This window comes from Mus musculus, chromosome 9, assembly GCF_000001635.26.
Source record: "Mus musculus strain C57BL/6J chromosome 9, GRCm38.p6 C57BL/6J".
Classification (NCBI taxonomy): Eukaryota; Metazoa; Chordata; class Mammalia; order Rodentia; family Muridae; genus Mus; species Mus musculus.
Genome location: NC_000075.6, coordinates 21,567,640 through 21,587,990, shown reverse-complemented (window position 1 = coordinate 21,587,990; position 20,351 = coordinate 21,567,640). Strand labels below are relative to the sequence as shown.

The window sequence follows — 20,351 nt, the reverse complement described above, 5'->3', positions numbered from 1 at the left end:
CCACTGGTAGCTTGAACGTGTGCGCAGGCCAGGCGGAACGTCCCCCGCCCACGGCCCCACTACCCTGTTACCTTGGACAATGCCCGTGCTCATTATGGAGCCCATCCGGGAGTGGGTGTGATTGACAATCCCTGTGTTAGCTGCGTAGCGACAGGGAGGAAAGAGGGAGGGAGGCAGATGTCACCGCCCCCAGCCTGCCCTGCCCACTCCACTCATGGATGGTGTAGGGAAGGGCAGGTGGAGTGGTGATAAAAGTAGAGAGGCACACAGGGCTAGAGTCCCCAGGAAGAAGAAGAAGTGACCATGACAGCGACAGTGGTGGCAGAGAACCAAGCACTGGTTTAACTGGCCACTGGCACATCCCAGTCCTCCCCTGCCATGCCATAGATCCCAGGGGACACTCACCTAAGGGAATCAGGTTGTTGTGACCCACACTGGAGCCGCCGGCAATAACACTGCTCAGGTCGTAGGCAGTAGGCATTCCTAACCAGAGAGTAGGTGTCAGGGGTGGGGCAGGCTCTGGGAATTGGGGTCCAGGCTGCCACCAAGGGCCTCCAGCCATGTCTGGAAATAACAGTCAGACTCACCAGCCACAGCCACCCCGCTGCTGAGATTATAGGTGCTTCCTGTGTTCCACATATTCTCCGAGGGAGACGTGTAGTGTGAGCCAGGTGGGGGTGATGGGGTTGTACCTGTGTACCTGTGGCAGAGATTAACTGTGGGCAGGCAGGGCTGTGGGACTCCAGGTGCCCTCTCCCGCTGAAACCCTGTACTACCTGAAGAAGGGGTTCTTTAGATCCAGCAGGTTACTGGACTTGGAGCCTGTCTGGTCCACCTGTGCCACAATACTGATGTCATAGCTCTGTCTGGGGGAATAGAAAGGATGGCTGTGAGGCAGCTGGGCTGGTAGAACCCTGTGCCTATCCAGCCCTAGATGGGTGGCAGGGTGCACCTTTTGTTGGCAATAAGCAGACATGTCCCTGAGAGCGTGTCCCCGGCCTTGGCAAACAACGGTGACTGGAAGAGGCACCGGACCTGGTACCAGTGGGTCAGGGGCTCTGTTGGGGCTGTGGATAGCCACACGGTCATTCTGTCAAGAAGAGATGGATGCACTTCACTGGGTTGGCACCACCACTTGTGCCACTATCCCACATACCTTGATATCATTCCCAAGGGCCTTCCCTGAATGGTCCTTTGGGGTCTCCGGGCTAAGACTGGCTGGACTCTAGAAGCACAGCCAACCCATGGCCATCGGGTCCCTACTCACCCTGACACCCATGTACTGAGACAAATGCACTTAAGGGACAGGCATTCAGGGTAGCTGCTGGGGAAATGACAACCACACCCCTCCCCCATGGTTCTTCCTGGGGTTTAGATGAGAAGAACCTAAGGAATTATGACAATAGCCAAGCCTAGAGGCCATAGGTGCAAGGAGTGTCAGCAGTGCCATACTTACATGGAGCCAATGAAAGCAACATCGAACCAGAAGGCCAAGCCATGGACTAGCCCTGAATGCAGCATGTGGAATTTGAATGGGATTTCTATCCTGCAAGGCAAAGGGCATATGGGGTTGCTCTAGAAGCCACACCTGACAGTAAGGAGAGTGGGAGAGATAGCTGGGGGGGGGGGGGGAGAGAACAGGGGCTGGCCACGAGTGACCAGGGAGTTGACAGCACACGACTGTGAGGAGAGTGGGACTGGTAGCTTAGGCCATGAGTGTTTAGGGGATGAAGGCTACCTGTGCAAATCGCCTTCTTTGGCTTCTAAGAAGTTCACTGTGTACTTGACAGATTTGGCCATCAGGATCCGGATGTCAAATGTGTCCTGTAAGATGACAGATATGACCCAGCTTGTGCTGCAAATACTATAGAAGAAGGGGAGAGCCTCAATGCCAAAGCCAGCCTGGTCTATATAGTGAGTTCCAGGCCAGACAGAATTACAGAGAAAAACAAGAGGCTGATTAGCAGTGCTGGAGAGATGGCTCAGTAGTTAAAAGCACTAGCTACTCTCTTCCAGAGGACACAGGTTCAATTCTCAACACCCATAGCTCACAGCCTCTGCAACTTCAGTTCCAAGGGAACAGATGCCTTCTTATGACCTTCTTGGACTCTAGGCATAACAGCTGTAGAGGCAAAACACCCATACATATAAAAAGGTTCTGGGAACTGAGTTCAGGTCCTCAAGCTTGCATAGCAGTAAGCACTTTAGCAACTGAGCCATCTTCCCACTCGGGCCTCATCCTCTTGGTCATCTTGCCACAGTGGCCTGAGTACTGGGATTCCAGGTGTGTGCAGCAGGACAGGGCAGTCCTTTTTTACTGTTAGAGATTGAACCCTGGGCCTCATAGATGTGAGATGTGCACTCTGCACTGAGCCTTACCAACCTTAGACTGGTAACAAAACCACAATGGCAACACCCAAATTCCTACCTACTCAGCAAGTGGTGGCACCTACTCATTTGGGCCTAGGTTAAGCAATATGTGAAAATCTCATTTGGAGAAAACCAGAAGCCTAGCCTAGTAGCTCAGTGCCTTTAATCCCAGCACTCTGGAAGTAGAGCCATGTCAATTTCTGAGTTGAAGCCAGCCTTGACTTTACAGTGAGTTCCAAGCCAGACAGGGCCACACAGTGAGACCCTGTTTCAAAAAACAAAAGGGCCACTCAGCTGGTTCAGCAGGTAAAGGCACCTGCTGCATATACAAGCCTGTTACCTAAGTTCAATCTCTGGAACTGACATACATGTTGCCAAGCAACACACAAAAAATTTAAAAGCCTAAGTAAAAGATGAATTCAGCATCAGTGGCACATGCCTGTACTCTCAGCACTTGGGAGGCCCAGGTGAGCAAATTGCAAGTTTAAGGCCAGCCTGGACTAGGTCAATGTTAGTGAGACTCCCATTTAAAAAAACTAGAAGAGAGCAGCTAGAGAGATGGCTCAGTGGTTAAGAGCACTGTCTGCTCTTCCAGAGATCATGAGTCCCATTCCCAGCAACCACACGGTGGCTCACAACCATCTGTAATTGGATCCGATGCCCTCTTAAATCTTTATAAAAAAGAAATAGAAGAGAAAGCTAAAGAACAAAACAGTGGAGAGAAGGGGACTGGAAGACTGAGTACTTGGGAATAGTAACATGGGGAACAAATGGAAGATAGAGTTTGAGATTCATCTCCCAGATGTGGTGACACACACCTGTAATGGAAACTGGAGGGCAGTGTACAGTAGGAAGTGATGGTCTCCAAAGGACAAAAGAGAATCATTTTGCTGAAGTGACTGACTACTGTACATACAACTAGATCCTAGAAGAGAATGAGACAGAAGTTTCACTACGACTAGTTTCTCAGACTAGTGAAACAGAAGAGAAGACATTGAGGGGTCAGGGAGCTTGACTGATCTTCAAACTGACTAAGACTTTCATGCACTCAGGAGGCAGAGGCAGGCAGATCTTGAGTTTCAGGCTAGCCTGGTCTACAGAACGAGTTCTAGGACAGCCAGGGCTGCACAGAAAAATCCTGCTTTGAAAGAAAGAAAAAAAAAAAAAAAACCCAAAAAACCAAAAACCAACCAAAGAAACTTGTATATATGTTGTTTCCTTAAGTAGTAAGGCCACAAGAGGTTTACAGTAGAATAGAAAGAGACAACTAAAAGAAAGTATCCTTGCACTACTACTTAGTAAAAGCGGACTTTAAGGCAAATGATAATGTAAAGGTTCCATAGTGATGAAAAGAGTAACCCAACAGGGTGTTCTTATTCTAGACCTGTGTGCACTTAATACAACAGTTTTAAAACATATGAGACAATCAGGCTGAAATGGAAAAGATATCCCCATCAAAATAATGCCAAAAAAACAAAAAACTAAGATTCACAATCAGTTCTGCTGGTGTCTTCTGGAAGACTAGCCAATGCCTTTAACTAGAGACATCTCTCTAAAGTCCAATTTTTTTCTCCTTAATTTCATTTCTGCATGTGTGTGTTTGTGTATTCACTTGAGTCAGGTGCACTCAGAGGCTCTTGGAGCTGGCGTTACTGGCCATTGTGAGTGATCTGATGTGGGTGCTGGGATCCAGTATTAGGTTAGTACTCTGCAAGAGCAGCAGGTGCTTGTAATTGCCAAGCCATTTCTCCATTCCTCATCTAGCTTGGATCTCCTGATTCCATGCCTCTACCTGCATGCATGGATTATAAGTATGGACCATAAGGCTTTATTGTTCCTGATACTGAGCCACGGATCTATGTATCATTCAATCAAACCTATTTGCTATAAAGCCAACCTGCTGTTGCATGTGCTTTGCAGAGTGAGTGAGGGTTGAGAGAAGCAGGGGTTGAGAGTCCAGAGCTTGCATGAGGCCATGGTGAAGCCTGAGTCTCTTCAGCTCAACAGTGCCATGTACACACTACTCACCACCACAGGTTGCCGGAAGTACTCATCCACAGCGGCGCCTCTGAGGGCCGACAGGTCCACTCCATGGAAGGATGGCTGGTACCTATGGAAATCCCCAAACCACATCCACAAGGTCAGCAGCAGTAAGAAAGGCAGGCGGAGCTGGGCGTGGTGGCGCACGCCTTTAATCCCAGCAACTCGGGAGGCAGAAGCAGGCGGAGTTCTGAGTTCAAGGCCAGCCTGGTCTACAGAGTGAATTCCAGGATAGTCTGGGCTACACAGAGAAACACTGTCTCGTAAACGACCCCCCTCCAAGGCAGGTGGAGCCACTTGCTTTATTAGCTGGCCCTTGTCTAGCCCGTGTCCTTTAGATCCTACTGTGGCCGAGGAGAAAAAAAGAGGAGACAGGGCTCACCAGAGGATTGGGTCCATCCCCAAGCGGGCAGGCTCTATGGTCTGGCCAGGACACCCTGGGCACACTCACCAGAAGTTGGCTTTGGTGAACTGCTCCATGTAGAGCTGTTCATCAGTGAAGGGTGCGAGGTGGACATCACCAATGGTGGGGAACATGTTTCCTGGAATTGGAAGCAGAAGAGTGCTGTTGTCAGGACAGTACATCCTGTAAGGCTGTGTAGAACTTTTAGAGGACCTTGAGATCTCCAATCATGGACTCATCCACACACCACCCACCCACCCATCCATGCACACATCCATCCATGCACCCATCCATCCATCCACCCACCACGTACCCATCCATTCATGCTATAGTGTGCATGTTGTTTGTCCATGGCCTCTTAATGTATGTGAAGTATAGCAGAGCCAGAATCCAACACAAGTTGGCTTACTGCTTTGTTTTGTGTTTCTGGAGCTGGAACTTGGTGACTTTGAATTTAACTCTCAGATATAAGGTTTTTTTCCTTTTTACAGGGCTTTTGGGGAAGGTGGTGAAAGAAGGGAGGATAAGGTCTCATGTAAACTAGGTAGTCCTTCAACTCCTGACTTAGCCAGCTTCCACCTAAGTGTTGGAATTACTGGTGTACATTTGTGCACTAGCTTGCTTGTCTTTTTGAGATGGGGTCTTGCTGCCTCAGGTTCCTAGATACTGAGGTCGTCAGTCTGTGGCACCATATCCAACCTAATTCTAATAGGTTAGAGGCTCTTTTCTTTAGTGCTTTTGATTTTCATCCATGACTCACACATCAGTTCAAAATTCCCTATTTAGAGCCAAGGCACCTGGCTCAGTTTACTGGGACTCGTTCATCTACTACCAGTTCTTATGGTCATCATTATGTCTGTTTGCATCACACTGGCCCTCATCCATTCCAAGAAGTGAGTGGGCCTAATCCTATGTTCCAGTGCTAACACTCAGAAGCATTAAGGAGCCTACTAGAGTCTCTTGGTGTCCAGCATGCCTGGTCTGCTCCAAACAGAATGACAGGAAACCCTAGGCTGTTTGGAGTTTAGCTACATCACCTCAGCCAGGGCTATCCAGGTTCTGGATCAAATACCAAGTTTAACAAGTAACTGAAATATAAATAGAGGGTCCTCCTCTGAGATTCATGAGCAAGCAAATGGGACTAAGTTGGCAGCAATAGGAAGAAGATATGAGGAGGCTGACTTCAAAGGATGAAAACATGGCCTCCAGATGGGCCTCCCTTCTGAGCTCTTCAGGGAGTTGCTGAGGTCCTCACAATTCACATTAGATTAGAATGCTCAAATGTGGCCAATGGGATGTCAGAGGTAGGTGGGACAGCATGTATTCTGGACAGGTGTGCCAGAATGCTCCCTTTAATCCTCATATGGGCTTCTGAGGGCTTGAAAGCCACCTCAAAACACCATAGGGCCAGAGGGGAGAAAAAGAAGACCCAAGACAGTTGCTGGCAGCCTGGAGTTGCACACTTACATAAATAGAGAATTGTAGCCACCACCTAGCTACAGAAACTGCGCCAATGTTGGCTCCAAGGCAGAGTAGTCATGGGAGCCATACATTCACTAAGACTGCCAGTAACACCTGCTCTACCTGAGGCTACTGCTAGAGCAGGGTCCCTGAGCTCCCACATACACATCCGTACCTGAAAAGAATGGCAGATACATTCCAGACCTCATCAGAAAAAAGGGTGTAGTACTATGTTTAGAGCAGAGTACAGATCCCAGTAATGACTGGAAGGTGCAAACATGCCACTTGTGCAGGCATACAAATAGAGGTATGGACAGGTTAACCAGAAACATGGACAGGGAAATGACAGACACATGCCTTGATACATGTATATACATTTACACACAGGTGTATACCATATATACATACACATACCACACCTTCAGTGCATTCCTACCTGCCCATTTACCCTGAGATCCCATACCTACACACACACACACACACACACCCCGACCACACCCAGGCTGTTAACATGTAAACACACACATCCTCAAGCATCTGTAAACCATCACAAATCCCACACCCTAAACATGTACAAACATACCTATACTACCCATAGACCCTCACCATCCACAAACCCTCACACAAAATGCCTTCACATAAGAACACACACCTCCACACACAGATGTACATACATCATTAAGCATGCATATATACATATACACACACATACATACACATATATATGTGTGTATATATATCCATATCTATCTATCTATCTATCTATATATATATGGATATATATATCTCGGCTGCACCCACCCCCATCTGCCCACTTCCAAGCTCTTAGGGGATCAGGTTTGCCACACTGCCATGGACAAGGTCTCCAATTTGGGAATTAACAACCCTTGGGATTGTACCAGTGACAGATCTGAGTTCCAGCCCATCCCTGGACTTCCATTTCTGTCCTATTAGAAGCAGCTCTGCAGCAAGCATACACAAGAGGTGCCACATGCTTACTGTGTGTCTACAGTGGGTTTGTCAATGCCTGGTGGGGTGCCAACAGGCAGGGTTGGGATAGGAAGCAGGGAAAACCCCTAACCTTCTGTAGAGAGATCACTGACAGACAAACAGGACACAAAGCCACCTACAGGCTGCTGGTAGCAGTGGGGTCTTGTCCAGGGGGGGCCAATGACTCTGGTTCAAAGTCTTACTTCCACTGTTCGATGCTCCTGAGCATGGGACACTCACCACTAGGCTTCAGGTACTTTTTGGCATGGAGGTAGCTCTCGAGCATTCGTTCATTGAAGAGCATGTAGCCCATGGGCTCTGAGATGATAATGTCCACTTGCTCAGGCAATGAGACCTCCTCTACTTTGCCAGGGATGACCACGATGCGGTCTGTCAGATTGTTACTCTTCACCAGGACCTGTAGGAGGTGGGAGAAGGCTCCCTGTGCTTGCTTGGCTTAGGCCCTCCACAACCCTTCAATTCACCTCTCCGGTACCAGTGTCCCTCCTGCTGGGATGGAGCCTAATTCTGGCAACTTGTCTTTCACACATAATGGGCCTAGTAGAAGTGACATGTGTCCAAGGGGCTGACATGTTACAAGAGGGAAGAGGCAGTCTCAGAAGAGACAGCACCAAAGCTCTGTTGAAGGAGCTGCAATAAGGTGCATAGCCCCAGGAAACACACAAGAGAAAGATGGTAATTCTGCCCTTGTCTGTCTGAGATGTAGGCTGTGGGAGGGGAGCCAAGCTTATGCATGTATCCACAGCACAGTGGGAAGGAGCATGGAGACTCTGTGTCTGGTAAAGAACCTGAGTAGTAGAGAGCGAGGGATAAGAAAGCGCAAAGCCCACTCCTCGGCGGCTTTTCAATTCTGAACTTGAAAATGAAGTTTTCCATGGGGGGAAAGGGGGGGGGGTGGCAAGATGACAAAACAAAATCCTGTTGTCTCCAACATAGGGTGTTCAGACAGGCTAATTCTCAGGACCCAGAATTCCCACCAGGGAGCTGTTTTGTTGCCACTCTGACCCTAAGTGTACCTTTGTGGATGCCTGGCTAGTCAGTGTTGATTTGCTACCACAGTCTTAGTGCCCACCCCAGCCCCACCCCACCGGTGACCACTCTAGAGACAAAGAACAGCAGTGATGTCGCCAGGTTTCCTCGGGGCTCTCAGTGGTACAAATGAGAAGGAAGGGCTTAGACCACAGCAGAACACTGACCTCTGCATGCTGAGCCATGGTGCTGGCTTCCACTGCATAAATTTTCCTGGCTCCTGCTTGAGCAGCAAAAAATGACAGGATCCCAGAGCCACAGCCCACATCTAGAACGATCTGAGGAAATGGTATACGAGGCCACAGATGAGCCAACCACCACACTGTTGTCACAGACAATAAGTAACAGCACAACTACTATGTATTAACAAAATAGTATTTTCAGGGGGGTGGAGAGATGGTTATTCTTACAGAGGACTCAGGTTCAATTCCTGGCACTCACAGCTTACAAGCAACTGTAACTGCACTTCCAGGAGATCTGATGCCCATTTCTGTCCTCCACAGGCACTGCATGCACATGGTACACATACACACAAGCACTCATTCACATAATAACATAAGAACAATCAAAATAAATCTTAAGGTCAGGCGTGGTGGCACACGCCTTTAATCCCAGCACTTGGGAGGCAGAGGCAGGCGGATTTCTGAGTTTGAGGCCAGCCTGGTCTACAGAGTGAGTTCCAGTACAGGCAGGGCTAAACAGAGAAACCCTGTCTAGAAAAACCAAACTAACTAACTAACTAACTAACTAAAATAAATCTTAAATGGGTAAGTGCACTTGCTGCCAATAACTTGGGCTCCAAACTCTGGGACCCACATGGTAGGAGGAGAGAGCCAACTCTCAGTTGTCTTTTCATCTCTACACACACATTCTCAAAATAAATAAATGTACTTTGAAAAAAATGTTTTAAAGCTTTAATTACTACCAAAAAAAAAAACCAAAAAAAAGCGAAGAAGAAAACAAAACAAAAAGCTTTCCTGTACAGAGGGAGATACTTCTAACACCAGCACTGAGAAGGCTGGGGCAGGAGGACCATGAATTCAATACCAGCTTAACACAGTGAGACCCTGTCTGAAGGTTAAAACATAGCTGACGTGGGAAGCAGAGAGAAGTGAAAGTCTGGGAGGTACTGGCAGAGATGTCCATGGTATCAGAAACCCACTGTCCTTGCCCACCCACCTGCTGAGAAGCTGAGACACAAAGCTGGCATAAGGCATGACAGCCAAGTAGGTCCTCGTTTCCAGGAGCTGCCCCTTACAGGCTTGGGATCACCATGGAGATAAAGCCATGGGCCAGGCTTCTAGGAAGAAGAGCCCGGGTTTTCTGCTCAGACCCAATCCCATAGCCTGAAGGTGGGTGGAGCACTTGGGGCACAAGCTTTCAGAGAATGTGAGGAAGAGGCTTCTGCAGGCACTGTGTCCTATGCTGGTGCTAACTCCATCCCCCAGATGCAGAGGGCCAGCTGAGATGGGGCAGTTCGGCAGAATGCTTCATGTATGCAGTTGCTTCCACCAGAGAAGAAGAAAGAGATGTTTCTGGGTGTTATGTGTGTGCTTTCTGAGAAGAAATGGCCTGGGTGCAGTGGCTGGTGTAGAGGTAGCACTGCTGCTAGGACTTTAGGTCTTCTGGAAACCTTAAAAGTAGAAACAGGCCCCATCCCTGGGAGAGCTAAAATATCACCAAAAGAGTATATGCTTTAAAGGCCCCAAGCCCTGCTTGGGCTTAGACCAACAAGAAACCAGTAGCAGCTGAGTGAATTTGGCTAGGAGGCCTGTGAGAATGCTCCATGGAGATAAAACCTCTAGGGTCTAGAGACCCTGGGGTAAAACCTAACTAAAGCCTGGATGAGCCGCCCCCCACCCCAGCCCTCCATCCTGCTGCCACTATCCCTAAGCATGCTGATTAGAGCTAGGTATAGAGGTGTACATCCATGCTCTCATTGCTGAGGACTGTAAGCTAAAGGATAGCCTGAGATTATAGAGGGACATAGTCTCAAAAGGAACAGAACAAAAACACAAGCTCCTGGGCTGGAGAGGAGTTAAGAGCACTGACTGCTCTTCTAAATTCTAAAGGTCCTGAGTTCCATTCCCAGCAACCACATGGAGGCTCACAGCTATCTATCTGTAATGTGGTCCGAAGCCCTCTTCTGGTGTGTCTAAAGATAGCTACATTGTACTCATATACATAAAATAAAGAAATAAATCTTAAAAAATCAAAAAATAAAAAAAACCCAAAAGGGTAAAAAAGCCACAGGATGAGAAGGGAACTATTTGCTATGTGGAACACAGAGGCTCTAGATGGGACATGGTGCTGCATATATTCAAGCACTTGGCAAGTGGAAATAGTGAGTTCAAGGCAAGCCTGGGCTAACTCAGACAACCCTGTCTTAGTTTACCCTCTACACCATAAAAAAAGAGAGAAGAAAAAAAAGGGCCCTAAAGATGTCCCTTAATTTACAATGGGATCAGATCCTCATGAGGCAAAACTGCATTCAATCTGCCTGACCTAACATCTCAGCCAGCGGGACACAAGTTCAAAACAGCTATACACCCACAGCTGGGCCAAATCATTCAACAGGAAGCCTGAGTACATCACACAATTTATAAAGACCAAAAAGACTACACATTCCCTGGGAATAGCAGCAGCTCCCCACACCTATCTATGTGAGTCTCACATAGTCCAGGATGGCCTTGTCCTCACTTCCTCCTACTTCAGCCCCTCAAGTGCTGGGACTGCAGGTAAGCACCACCAACCTGGGCTGAATGGCAGTTAAGTATGGAGAGTAGGTAGTATTGGGCAGTAAGGTGCAACAGGCCACAGGAGGCCAAGGTAGGAAGACTAAGTATAAATGCACTGGACAACACAATAGGGCACTGTATTACAACACCCACACATACATCACCCTCCTCCCCTTTTCCCCCTCACACACAAAAAAGGCACTCAGAAGAGTCCTACCCTACCTAAAGGGTACTAAAAAGGTCAAGAACATGCTGGATTTTTCTCATCAAGCCAATTAAACACACCATCAGCAATGATGGCAGGAAAGGCCTGGGGTGTGAGTTCAGACAGATGAGGCAGAGCAGGAGTTATAAGCTCCAGGAAGCAGTGAGGCCACTCCCCTCTCAGACTGTTCCCAGTGTCTTTGACCCATCTTTGAAATCTTCTGTGAGCAGCTGGCAAGCATGCTTCCCTGAACAATGTGAGCTGCTTGGACAAATAGCTGTTGGGGGCACCCCAACTCAGCCATCTGTCAGAAGACTTGGGAAAGGCAGCTGCAGCTGGCTGGCCCATGACACTTAAAAGTTGAGGGTGGAGCTTTATGGGTTGAAGACCCCATCCCATGCGCTCTCCACTCTTGCTCTAGGTAGATGCAAGGAGAACTGAGATAGTTGAGAGCAGGCTGGGTCCACTCCTCCCACAGAGCTCACTGCTCCCCAAAGCTGCCATGTGACTATGAGATTGGTGTGGCTTCATTATTTCCAGCTTTCCCCCTCCTTTTTCCTGAGAAAGGGATTCACTGTGCAGCTCTGATTTCCAATTTAAAGATATGCCTGCTGCTTCCTGAATCAAAGTTGCATGCTGCTCTACCCAATTTTAGAGCATCAACCTCTTTATCTAAAGCTGCCTTATTTTTCTACAATGCTACAATGGACGCCAGAGTCCTCATCATGCTAGGTAAGCTCTCCCAATTTATAGTCGGTGACCTTCTTGGCAACTTCTCCTGAGTGCTGAGACTAGAGTTAGGTTCCATGTAAAACCTATCTTTGTCTAGTATGCTGCAGTATACCTGAGGCAGAAAACAGTATGACCAAAGTCATGTTAGAAGGAGCAAAAGTATTCTCTGTAGGAAGGGGAAGAAACAACATAATGGTAACTAAAAGAAAATGGAATGGGGGAGGTGCTCAGGTCTCAGGATTCAGAGGCAGAGGCAGGCAGATCTCTGTGAGTTTGAGGCCAGCCTGATCTACAGGACAGCCAAAACTACACAGAAAAACCCCATCATGACACCCCCCCAACGCCCCCCAAAAAAGAAAGCCGAGGCTGGCTCAGAACAACAAATACAAAGGAGGTAACAGAAGTGGGAGGGAGAAGGCCCTGCCCCCACCCCTCAGCACACTGCAGACTCTGCTCAGTGTGCTTCCTGTTCTGAGGGCTCACCTTGTCCTTGAAGTCCGTGTGGTTCTGCAGGATCGCACGCTGGTAGGTGCCTGTCCGCACATAGTCCTGCATCATGTTCTGCTGCTGGGATAGGTAGCCATAGAACTGGAACAGACACACACCAATAGCACGCGACACGTGGCATGACGGACTGCCACAGCCCTGGCTGCCCTAAGATGGAGGGAGGGCCTGACAGCGTAAACCTCCCTTGGGAGGTCATGTACCCTCTGCCAGCCTGTACCCAACTGACAAGAGCCAGCTGCTCCAGAAGTGGGAGCAGGGCTGAAGGACAAAGCTAGATGTCACCTGAACTTGGAGGCCACCCAAGAAATCACAGACGTTGTCATGGGTGGGATTCTAACATCTGGGGGCCAAATGTCTCATCTTAGGGCCCCAAAGAAGAAGAGGAATGGATGGAACAAAACCCTAGAGCTCAGAGCGCCAGGCAGGTGATGTGCGGTGTCTCTCTGTAAGACAACAGGCGATCAGGAGGCAGCGTGGCACCTGGCAGGGCCACAGGCTTGGGCATCAGGCAGACCTGGCTTTCCCATCGTGGCTCTGTTGCATAAGAGCTGTGTGACTTGGAGCAAAGTCACTTAACCTCTCTGAGCCTCAGATTTCTCATCTGTAAAATGGGGACAATAACAGTTGTTGGGAAAGTCCAAGTGCTGCTGAGCATGTAAGATTGCTTATACAGAGCCTTACACTCACTAAGGGTTTAGGACATGGCTACAGTTCAGTCATTACTCTAAACACCTGAGGCCCTGGGCTTCACAGATGAGGAAACTGAGGCTACGCAGCTAGTAAGGGACAGAGCCAGGATGAGCACCTGTGTGGGCCTACCCTGTGCTGCGTGACCTCCTGTGGGAAGGGAGGGGAGGGAGACACCAGGTGCTTGTCTGTCCCAGGGCAGGTGCCAGCTCACCTGGAAGTACTGCACAGCTGAGGATTCCTCTGTCCGCTCACTGAACACAGAGCGCTCCAGTGTGTGGCCCCGACAGGTTTTCAGGATGTTGTAGAAAGAACAGAAATCTGGAAAGGGGGAGCCAGATCACCAGGAGGCCAGTGCTGTACACCTCTGAGAGAATCCACAGGGCCTGGGCATTTCTTCTTCCTGTCTGCCTTTCCTGACTTGTCTACCTCCAACTTCTTAATCCCCCAGTACAATGTTCCAATGGAGAAGGAAAGAAAATGAGCTGCCAGGACCTCTGATATGAGGGCATGACTGCGGGTGGCATGTGGTGAGGACAGGCCTGGGCATTCCTCCCAGACAACATCCCATGAAGTGTGGGGAGCACAGGGTATCAACCCTTAGGAGCCAGCTCCATATCCACCTGGAGCTTACAGAAGCCTCTGGGGATAGCAGTGGACACAAGGGTCACCAACTCAAGGTTAGAGACAGCAGGAGTCCTGAGGACGCAGAAAAGCACATGGAGAGGCTGTCCACCACTCCTCCCCAGGACACAGTGTTGCCAAGGACTTTGATTCACATGAAAGTTACCCGAGGCAGGAAGCAGAGAGGGGCTCAATGAGCCCACCCTGAGCTGAGGCACTGTAAACAGTTGATGACTGCAGGGGAGAGAGAATCAGTATTCTCCAAGGGTAGGTAGACCATGCTGTGGGGGATGGCCCTAGCCACAAGTATATGGACAGCACAAATTGGCCTGGGTAGATTATATATACTGAAGGGGGAGGGCAGCAGGATGGAGGATGGCTCTGGGAAGAGTTAGGGGTGAATATGTAAAAATACATTGTATAAATATGTGAAATTCTCAAAGAATAAAAATATATTTTAAAAAAAATTACGGAGGAACTTAGAATAATGGCCACCAAATTAAACACTTTAAAAAGAAAAGAAAAGAAAAGAAAAAAAGAAAAAAGAAAAAGAAAAAGAAAAAGAAAAAAATTGGAGAACTGCCTCAATGGGTAAAGTCCATCTAGAACTCAGATTAATGCTTGTATTGGCCCAGCTGTAATCTCAATGCACAAGAGATGAAGATGGACTCCTTGGAGCACACTGGCCAGCTTGCCCAGCAAAGCCAATCAACTCTGGATTCAAGCGAGAGGCCCTCTCTCAATAAATGAGGTGAAGGGGTTTTGGTCTCCATATTCATACAAACATACATGCACATGGCACCTTAATGTGTGTACTCCCATACATACAAACACATACACTACACACATCATATACACTGACACACACAACTTAACTAATAACTAATTAAAAGCCAGCTAGGCAGGCTCAAGAGATGGTTCAGTAGTAGAGCACTGGCTGCTCTTCCAGAGGTCCTGAGTTCAATTCCCAGCAACCACATGGTGGCTCACAGCCATCTGTAATGGAATCTGATGCCCTCCTCTGATGTGTCTGAAAAGACAGTGTACTCATATACATAAAATAATAAATCTTTAAAAAAAAAAAAGCCAGCTAGGTGTGATTGAAGCTCCAACACTGAGGCTATGGCAGGATGATTGCAACTTCAAGACAATCCTGGACTACAGTGACATGCCATCTCAACTCTACCTCCTCAACACAAGTTGAGCCACTCCTGTAATGAAGCCTTCCTTGACATGATGAGTTAAGACTCCCTGAGACTGTGCACTGACTAGCTCCCAGGCCATATACAAAGGTCACATTATCACATTACCTTCAGGATTATTTATATACTTACCTATTTACTTATTTATCTGTCTATGGGTTGTTTTGCCTGCATATATGTCTGTACTCCTCAGATAGAATCCCTGAGAGGGCTCTGTATCCTCTGGGACTGAATAACAGACAGTTGTGAGCTGCTATGTAGGCAATGGGAATTGAACTCGGATCCTCAGGAAGAACTCTTAACTAGAAGCCCTCCCCCCAGTTTATTTTATGTATATGTATGTTTTACCTGTACATATATTATGTTTTTGGTGCACACAGAAGCCAGGTTTTAGATCCTCCCAAACGGGAGTTACACATATAGTTGTAAGCTGACGTGTGGGTACTGTGTGGGGACGAGAACTATAGTCCCCTGGAAGAGCAGCCTAGTGCTCTTACCTGCTGAGCCATCTCTTGCCTGTCTCCAGATTTATAATCTAACTGTGGATGGTAATCCCTGGTGGTAGTATCTCCAACACATCATTAGCTGGGTGTCACACTCCTTGAATCTCAGCACTCTAGAGGTAAAGGCAAACTGAAATCCAATGTGAGGCCAGCCTGGGCTATACAGCCAGGGCCATGTTCCAGGACAGCCAGAGATACCCCACCTCAAAAACCAAAACAAAAACAAAAAACCAAAAAAATCAAAACAACACCCCCCTCCATACATCCACACACACAAAACCAAAAACCCCAAAGTTTCTCCTTATTATTATGTATGTCATGTGTGAGAAAACATACCATGCAGGGATGTGGAATCAGAGAGGACAGTTTACAAAGGTGGTCCTTTCCTTCTACTTTTGTGTGGTTTCTAGGGATTGAATTCAGGTCATCATTTTGTGCAGCAAACTATTTGTTAAATCATCTCTCCAGACCCAAATACTCCATTTTTGACAATGAACTTGAAGACTGAGAGTATTGCTTGGTGGGTAAAGTGCTTACCATGCATGAATGAAGACCTAAATTCAGAACCCCAAAAGTCACATAAAAACCTGATGTAGTAGCACATTGTTTCTTACTCTAAATGTAGAGATGAGAAAATTCCCCAAAACGTGCGGGTCAACTAAGCCGGTGTGCTCAGTGGTAAGCAGTAAGGCAGAGATGAGGACTCACTGCGGGGCTCTTCTCAGCTCCACACGTGTATTCACACCCATACACACGCAGATTAAACAAATCAACAATGAATTGAACTTCTGGCAAACCCTTCTCCTCTATTAGGAGTACATTCTAAGATGTTCCTGGAATGACTCAAGTACCCCTGAGTGCCCCTTCCATGTGCTATGCTATCTTATGCATGTAGAGCTGTGTTTATTTAGCTCAGGCCACACGTGTATACAACTCTTATGTCTGATAAAAAGGTTTTTTTTAATCGACAGATGTGTAACCCAGGCTGGCCATGAACTTGCTATGAAGCTGAGGATGACCTTGAACTCTTGGTCTTTCTGCCTCCACTTTCCGAGTACTAGGATTGCAGGCCTGTGCTGGTTGGAGATGAAGCTAGGACTTCACACACGTCAGGGAAGGGCTAACCTTCATTGAGCTACTTTCTAGTTCCTCAAATTTAAAACAAATCAATTTTCTTGGACAGTATCTCATGCAGCACAGGCTCCTTTTCAGACGCGTAACATATAAGAAGTTGACCTTATGCTCCTGATATTTCTGTCTCAACTCCCTAAGTGTTAGGATTACAAGGAAGGGAAGGAAAGGGGAGAAGGAAGGGAAAGGGGAAATTAAAAGGAACAGGAAGTCTGAAGATGCTTGTGCAGGAGGTGACAAGGAAACAGGGTGGCCTTACCTCCACATTGCAACAGCTCTACTAGAGGTACAGGTGACCTCTTGCTAAGACAGTAAAGCCCCTGCAACAGCCACCAGGGTCACCAAGCACTCCACTGACCAAGACCTGTCACAGGACAGTCACAAGCCTGGCCACTACTTCCAAAACTCCAAGGCCCTAGAGCTCTCCTCACCTGGGTTTCAACAAGACATCCTGAGCAACCTCATGGATCCCTCTCAGGCCTAATGGCAGGCCTGATCAGAGCCCTCAGCAGCTTCTCTAGTGAGAGCAAAACCTCTAGCCACCTCTTACCCCTCCCTTAGGGTCCAACCCACAGCCGGAAAAGCTGGCCTCATGCCTAATTCAACCAGCTTTATGAAAGGCTTGGGAATGGCAAGAGAGTCAGTTTGGCCCTTTTGGAGAAACAAAGAACTGAGATCCAGAGGATTCACAGCAGCCAGTGAGATACTGGTGCAGGGCATCTGTTTAAAAGTCTCTTCATGGGCTGGTTTTTCCTTCTTGTTTTTTTTTTAGAGCAAGGGTATTGCTATGAAGCTGCTTAGGTTGGTTTCAAACTCTTTTTTTTTAATTTCATAAATATTTATTTATTATATGTAAGTACACTGTAGCTGTCTTCAGACACCCCAGAAGAGGGCATCAGATTTCATTACAGATGGTTGTGAGCCACCATGTGGTTGCTGGGATTTGAACTCCGGACCTTTGGAAGAACAGTCGGAGCTCTTAACCGCTGAGCCATCTCTCCAGCTCTGGTTTCAAACTCTTATGCTCAAGTGATCCTCATATCATAGCTTTCTGAGCAGCTGAGATGATGAACACGTGCCACCACACCTGCCCACAACTATAACTTACTTTTATCTTCAGGCAGGGATCCTTCCTTTTGCCTCAGCCTCCCCAGCAGCTGGGGCTACAAGTATATGCCAAGGCATTGGGAATATGCAAGTGCAGAGAGAGAGAGAGAGGGAGGGAGGGAGAGAGAGAGAGAGAGAGAGAGAGTGTGTGTGTGTTGCCTGTTCATGTGGAGTAGAGGCAAGATGTCAGCTCCAGGTGGCAGGTGTCATTCCTTAGGAATCTCTTCCCCACCTAGTTTTTCTAGGCAGACTTTCTCTCTCTCTAGCCCGGAGCTCTGATAGGGCAAGGCCTGCTGGTGAGTGAGCTGCAGGGATCCACCTGTCTCCATCTCCCTCGCTGTGAGATTACACGTGTGTACTATACTAAGCCTAACTTTTCATGTGGTGCTGAGAACTGAGCTCAGGTCCTCAGGTTTGTATGGTAACACTTCTATTAAATGACCATCCTGGCCAGGCAGTGGTGGCGCATGCCTTTAATCCCAGCTCTTGGGAGGCACAGGCAGGCGGATTTCTGAGTTCGAGGCCAGCCTGGTCTACAGAGTGAGTTCCAGGACAGCCAGGGCTGCACAGAGAAACCCTTTCTCAAAAAAAACAAAAGAAAAAAAAAAAAAAAGCCATCCCTCCATCTCCTGGGCTCTACCATGGAGCCAAAACACATACCGTGGGGTGTGGCAAACTGGATGAGGACGCTGTTGCAGCCCAGGGTGATGATGAAGGACTGTCTGCCCACACGACTGCACTCTGTCTCTCGGGACACCGAGCACTTGAAAACACACACATCTTCATCTGCAAGAGAGAGTGGGATGATGGCATGAGTGACGAAGTCCTGGTGACTGCCTTGCTTTTAGTTGTCCCTGCCTCCATCCTTCTGGCATCTCTAGATTCTTCTGAAATGCCTCATAACAACTTTGAAGTGCTATGTCAGCCTATGTCTCTCTAGTAAAGGAGAGCTAAGGGACCCCTGTGTTGCAGGGACACAACCAGGGTCCTCAGGAGCTCAGTGTCTAGTAAGTAGGTAAAGAAAACATGTTCCCAGGAGAAGGCCTGGGCACCCAGAGACATCCTGTCCCCATATGAACTAAGACAGCTATTAAGTGCCCAGTGGACCCAGGCCTAGATCCATTACACCACATGGAGGGTGTGAAATGAGACACTGGCTTTGTGGGCTTCCAAGAATACTGCCTCACGCCTTTTTGAGACAGGGTGTCGAGTAGCCCAGGCTAACCTGTAACTATGCGACTGAAGATGACCTTGAACTCTGGCCTTAAAAGGCCAATTGCTGGGATCACACAAGCCTGTGTGTTTGGTTTCTGTGGTGCTGGGATAAAGCTCAGGACTTTGTGCGTGTCAGGTGGGTATCCGCCAACTGAGCTACAGCTACAGCCCCAGAACACCCGTCTTCCTACAACAGGAATGCAGCAGTCAGTAAGCTCACTGGACCTGCATGACTGCTCTCACATGGCTCACCACGTAAGTAGCAAAACAAAATGCTAATAAAAATGTGGCCGAAGATGTTTCCAAGCACTCTGAGGAGACAAATTAGGGTGAAAGAAAGAAAGAAAGGAAGAAATAAACAAGCAAGCAAGCAAGCAAGCTTACAGAGATGGCTCAGCGGTTAAGAGCACTGACTGTTCTCCCAGAGGTCCTGAGGTCAATTCCCAGCAACCACATGGTGGTTTACAACCGTCTGTAATAAGATCTGATGCCCTCTTCTGATGTGTCTGAAGACAGCTATAGTGTACTCATATAAATAAAATAAATCTTTAAAAAATATATAATTTAAAAATTTGAAGTTCACAGAAAGGCTGGACCTAGAAATTTGGGACTAGCCTAAGCCGCATAACAAGATTCCATCTCAAAAACAAAATAAAAAAAAAATGACCCAGGTACATGCTTAGAACTCTAACACCTGAAATTAGGACAATTCTGAATTCCAGGATCCTGATGTATTTAAAAAAAAAAAAAAAAAAAAAAAAAAAAAAAGATGGCAGAGCATTTACCTGGCAAGCACAAAGCCCTGGCGTCTATCACATCAATAAACAAACAAAACACAACAACAAAACAAAAATGAAAATAAAATAAATAACCCCAACAACTCTGAGATGTCACTGCTCAGTGTCTACAAATGTCCCCAAATTAACAGTAGCATGAAGCAAGTGAGAAGTGAGGAGAGAGATGTGGAGGAATGAAGCTCAGCAAACATCTCTAGAGAGATGTGACCAAGGGAACACAGCACCACCCGACACAGCAATTCCACGCCCACGTGTGTCTCCACAAAGCATGGCAGATAGGGCTTCAAACAAATACAAGTATGCAAACTCTCAGGTACAGGGGCTGTTATAAGCAGTCCTGTCAGTCAGGAGGCTGAGGTCAAGAAGCTGATGGTGTCCTAGCTAACCTGGACAACACAGCAAGAGCTCAAAGAAAGAACAGAACATGTTGGTGCTGGGGCTTAGTTGGCAGAATGCAGTAAGCCATAGACTCCATTCCCAGAACAGCAAAAATGACATAAAACAGCAGGAGTGGTACACAGATGTAAAAAACAAACAAAAAAAAAACAAAAACAAAAACAAACCTTTGGGAAGAGGAGGCAGGAAGATC

At 47.6% G+C, this 20,351-nt stretch overlaps 1 protein-coding gene across 3 annotated transcripts in view; it reads right to left on the bottom strand.

Annotated features, from left to right (window-relative positions):
* Carm1 (coactivator-associated arginine methyltransferase 1) overlaps positions 1 to 20,351 on the bottom strand; it is a 42,574-nt gene that overhangs the window by 1,477 nt on the left and 20,746 nt on the right. The window contains exons 2-15 of one of the 3 annotated variants that reach the window (NM_021531.6): positions 18,411 to 18,536; positions 13,398 to 13,504; positions 12,473 to 12,577; positions 8,482 to 8,592; positions 7,505 to 7,682; positions 4,862 to 4,952; positions 4,399 to 4,480; positions 1,739 to 1,824; positions 1,457 to 1,546; positions 953 to 1,090; positions 777 to 866; positions 588 to 700; positions 406 to 483; positions 72 to 140 (exon numbers count right to left, since the gene is read on the bottom strand). In NM_021531.6, coding sequence (NP_067506.2) covers positions 72 to 140; positions 406 to 483; positions 588 to 700; positions 777 to 866; positions 953 to 1,090; positions 1,457 to 1,546; positions 1,739 to 1,824; positions 4,399 to 4,480; positions 4,862 to 4,952; positions 7,505 to 7,682; positions 8,482 to 8,592; positions 12,473 to 12,577; positions 13,398 to 13,504; positions 18,411 to 18,536 — 1,464 coding nt within the window. Of the gene's footprint in view, positions 1 to 71; positions 141 to 405; positions 484 to 587; positions 701 to 776; positions 867 to 952; positions 1,091 to 1,456; positions 1,547 to 1,738; positions 1,825 to 4,398; positions 4,481 to 4,861; positions 4,953 to 7,504; positions 7,683 to 8,481; positions 8,593 to 12,472; positions 13,098 to 13,397; positions 13,505 to 18,410; positions 18,537 to 20,351 lie in introns of all 3 variants that reach the window. The other 2 variants (XM_030244479.1, NM_153141.1) reach the window with 2 other exon arrangements.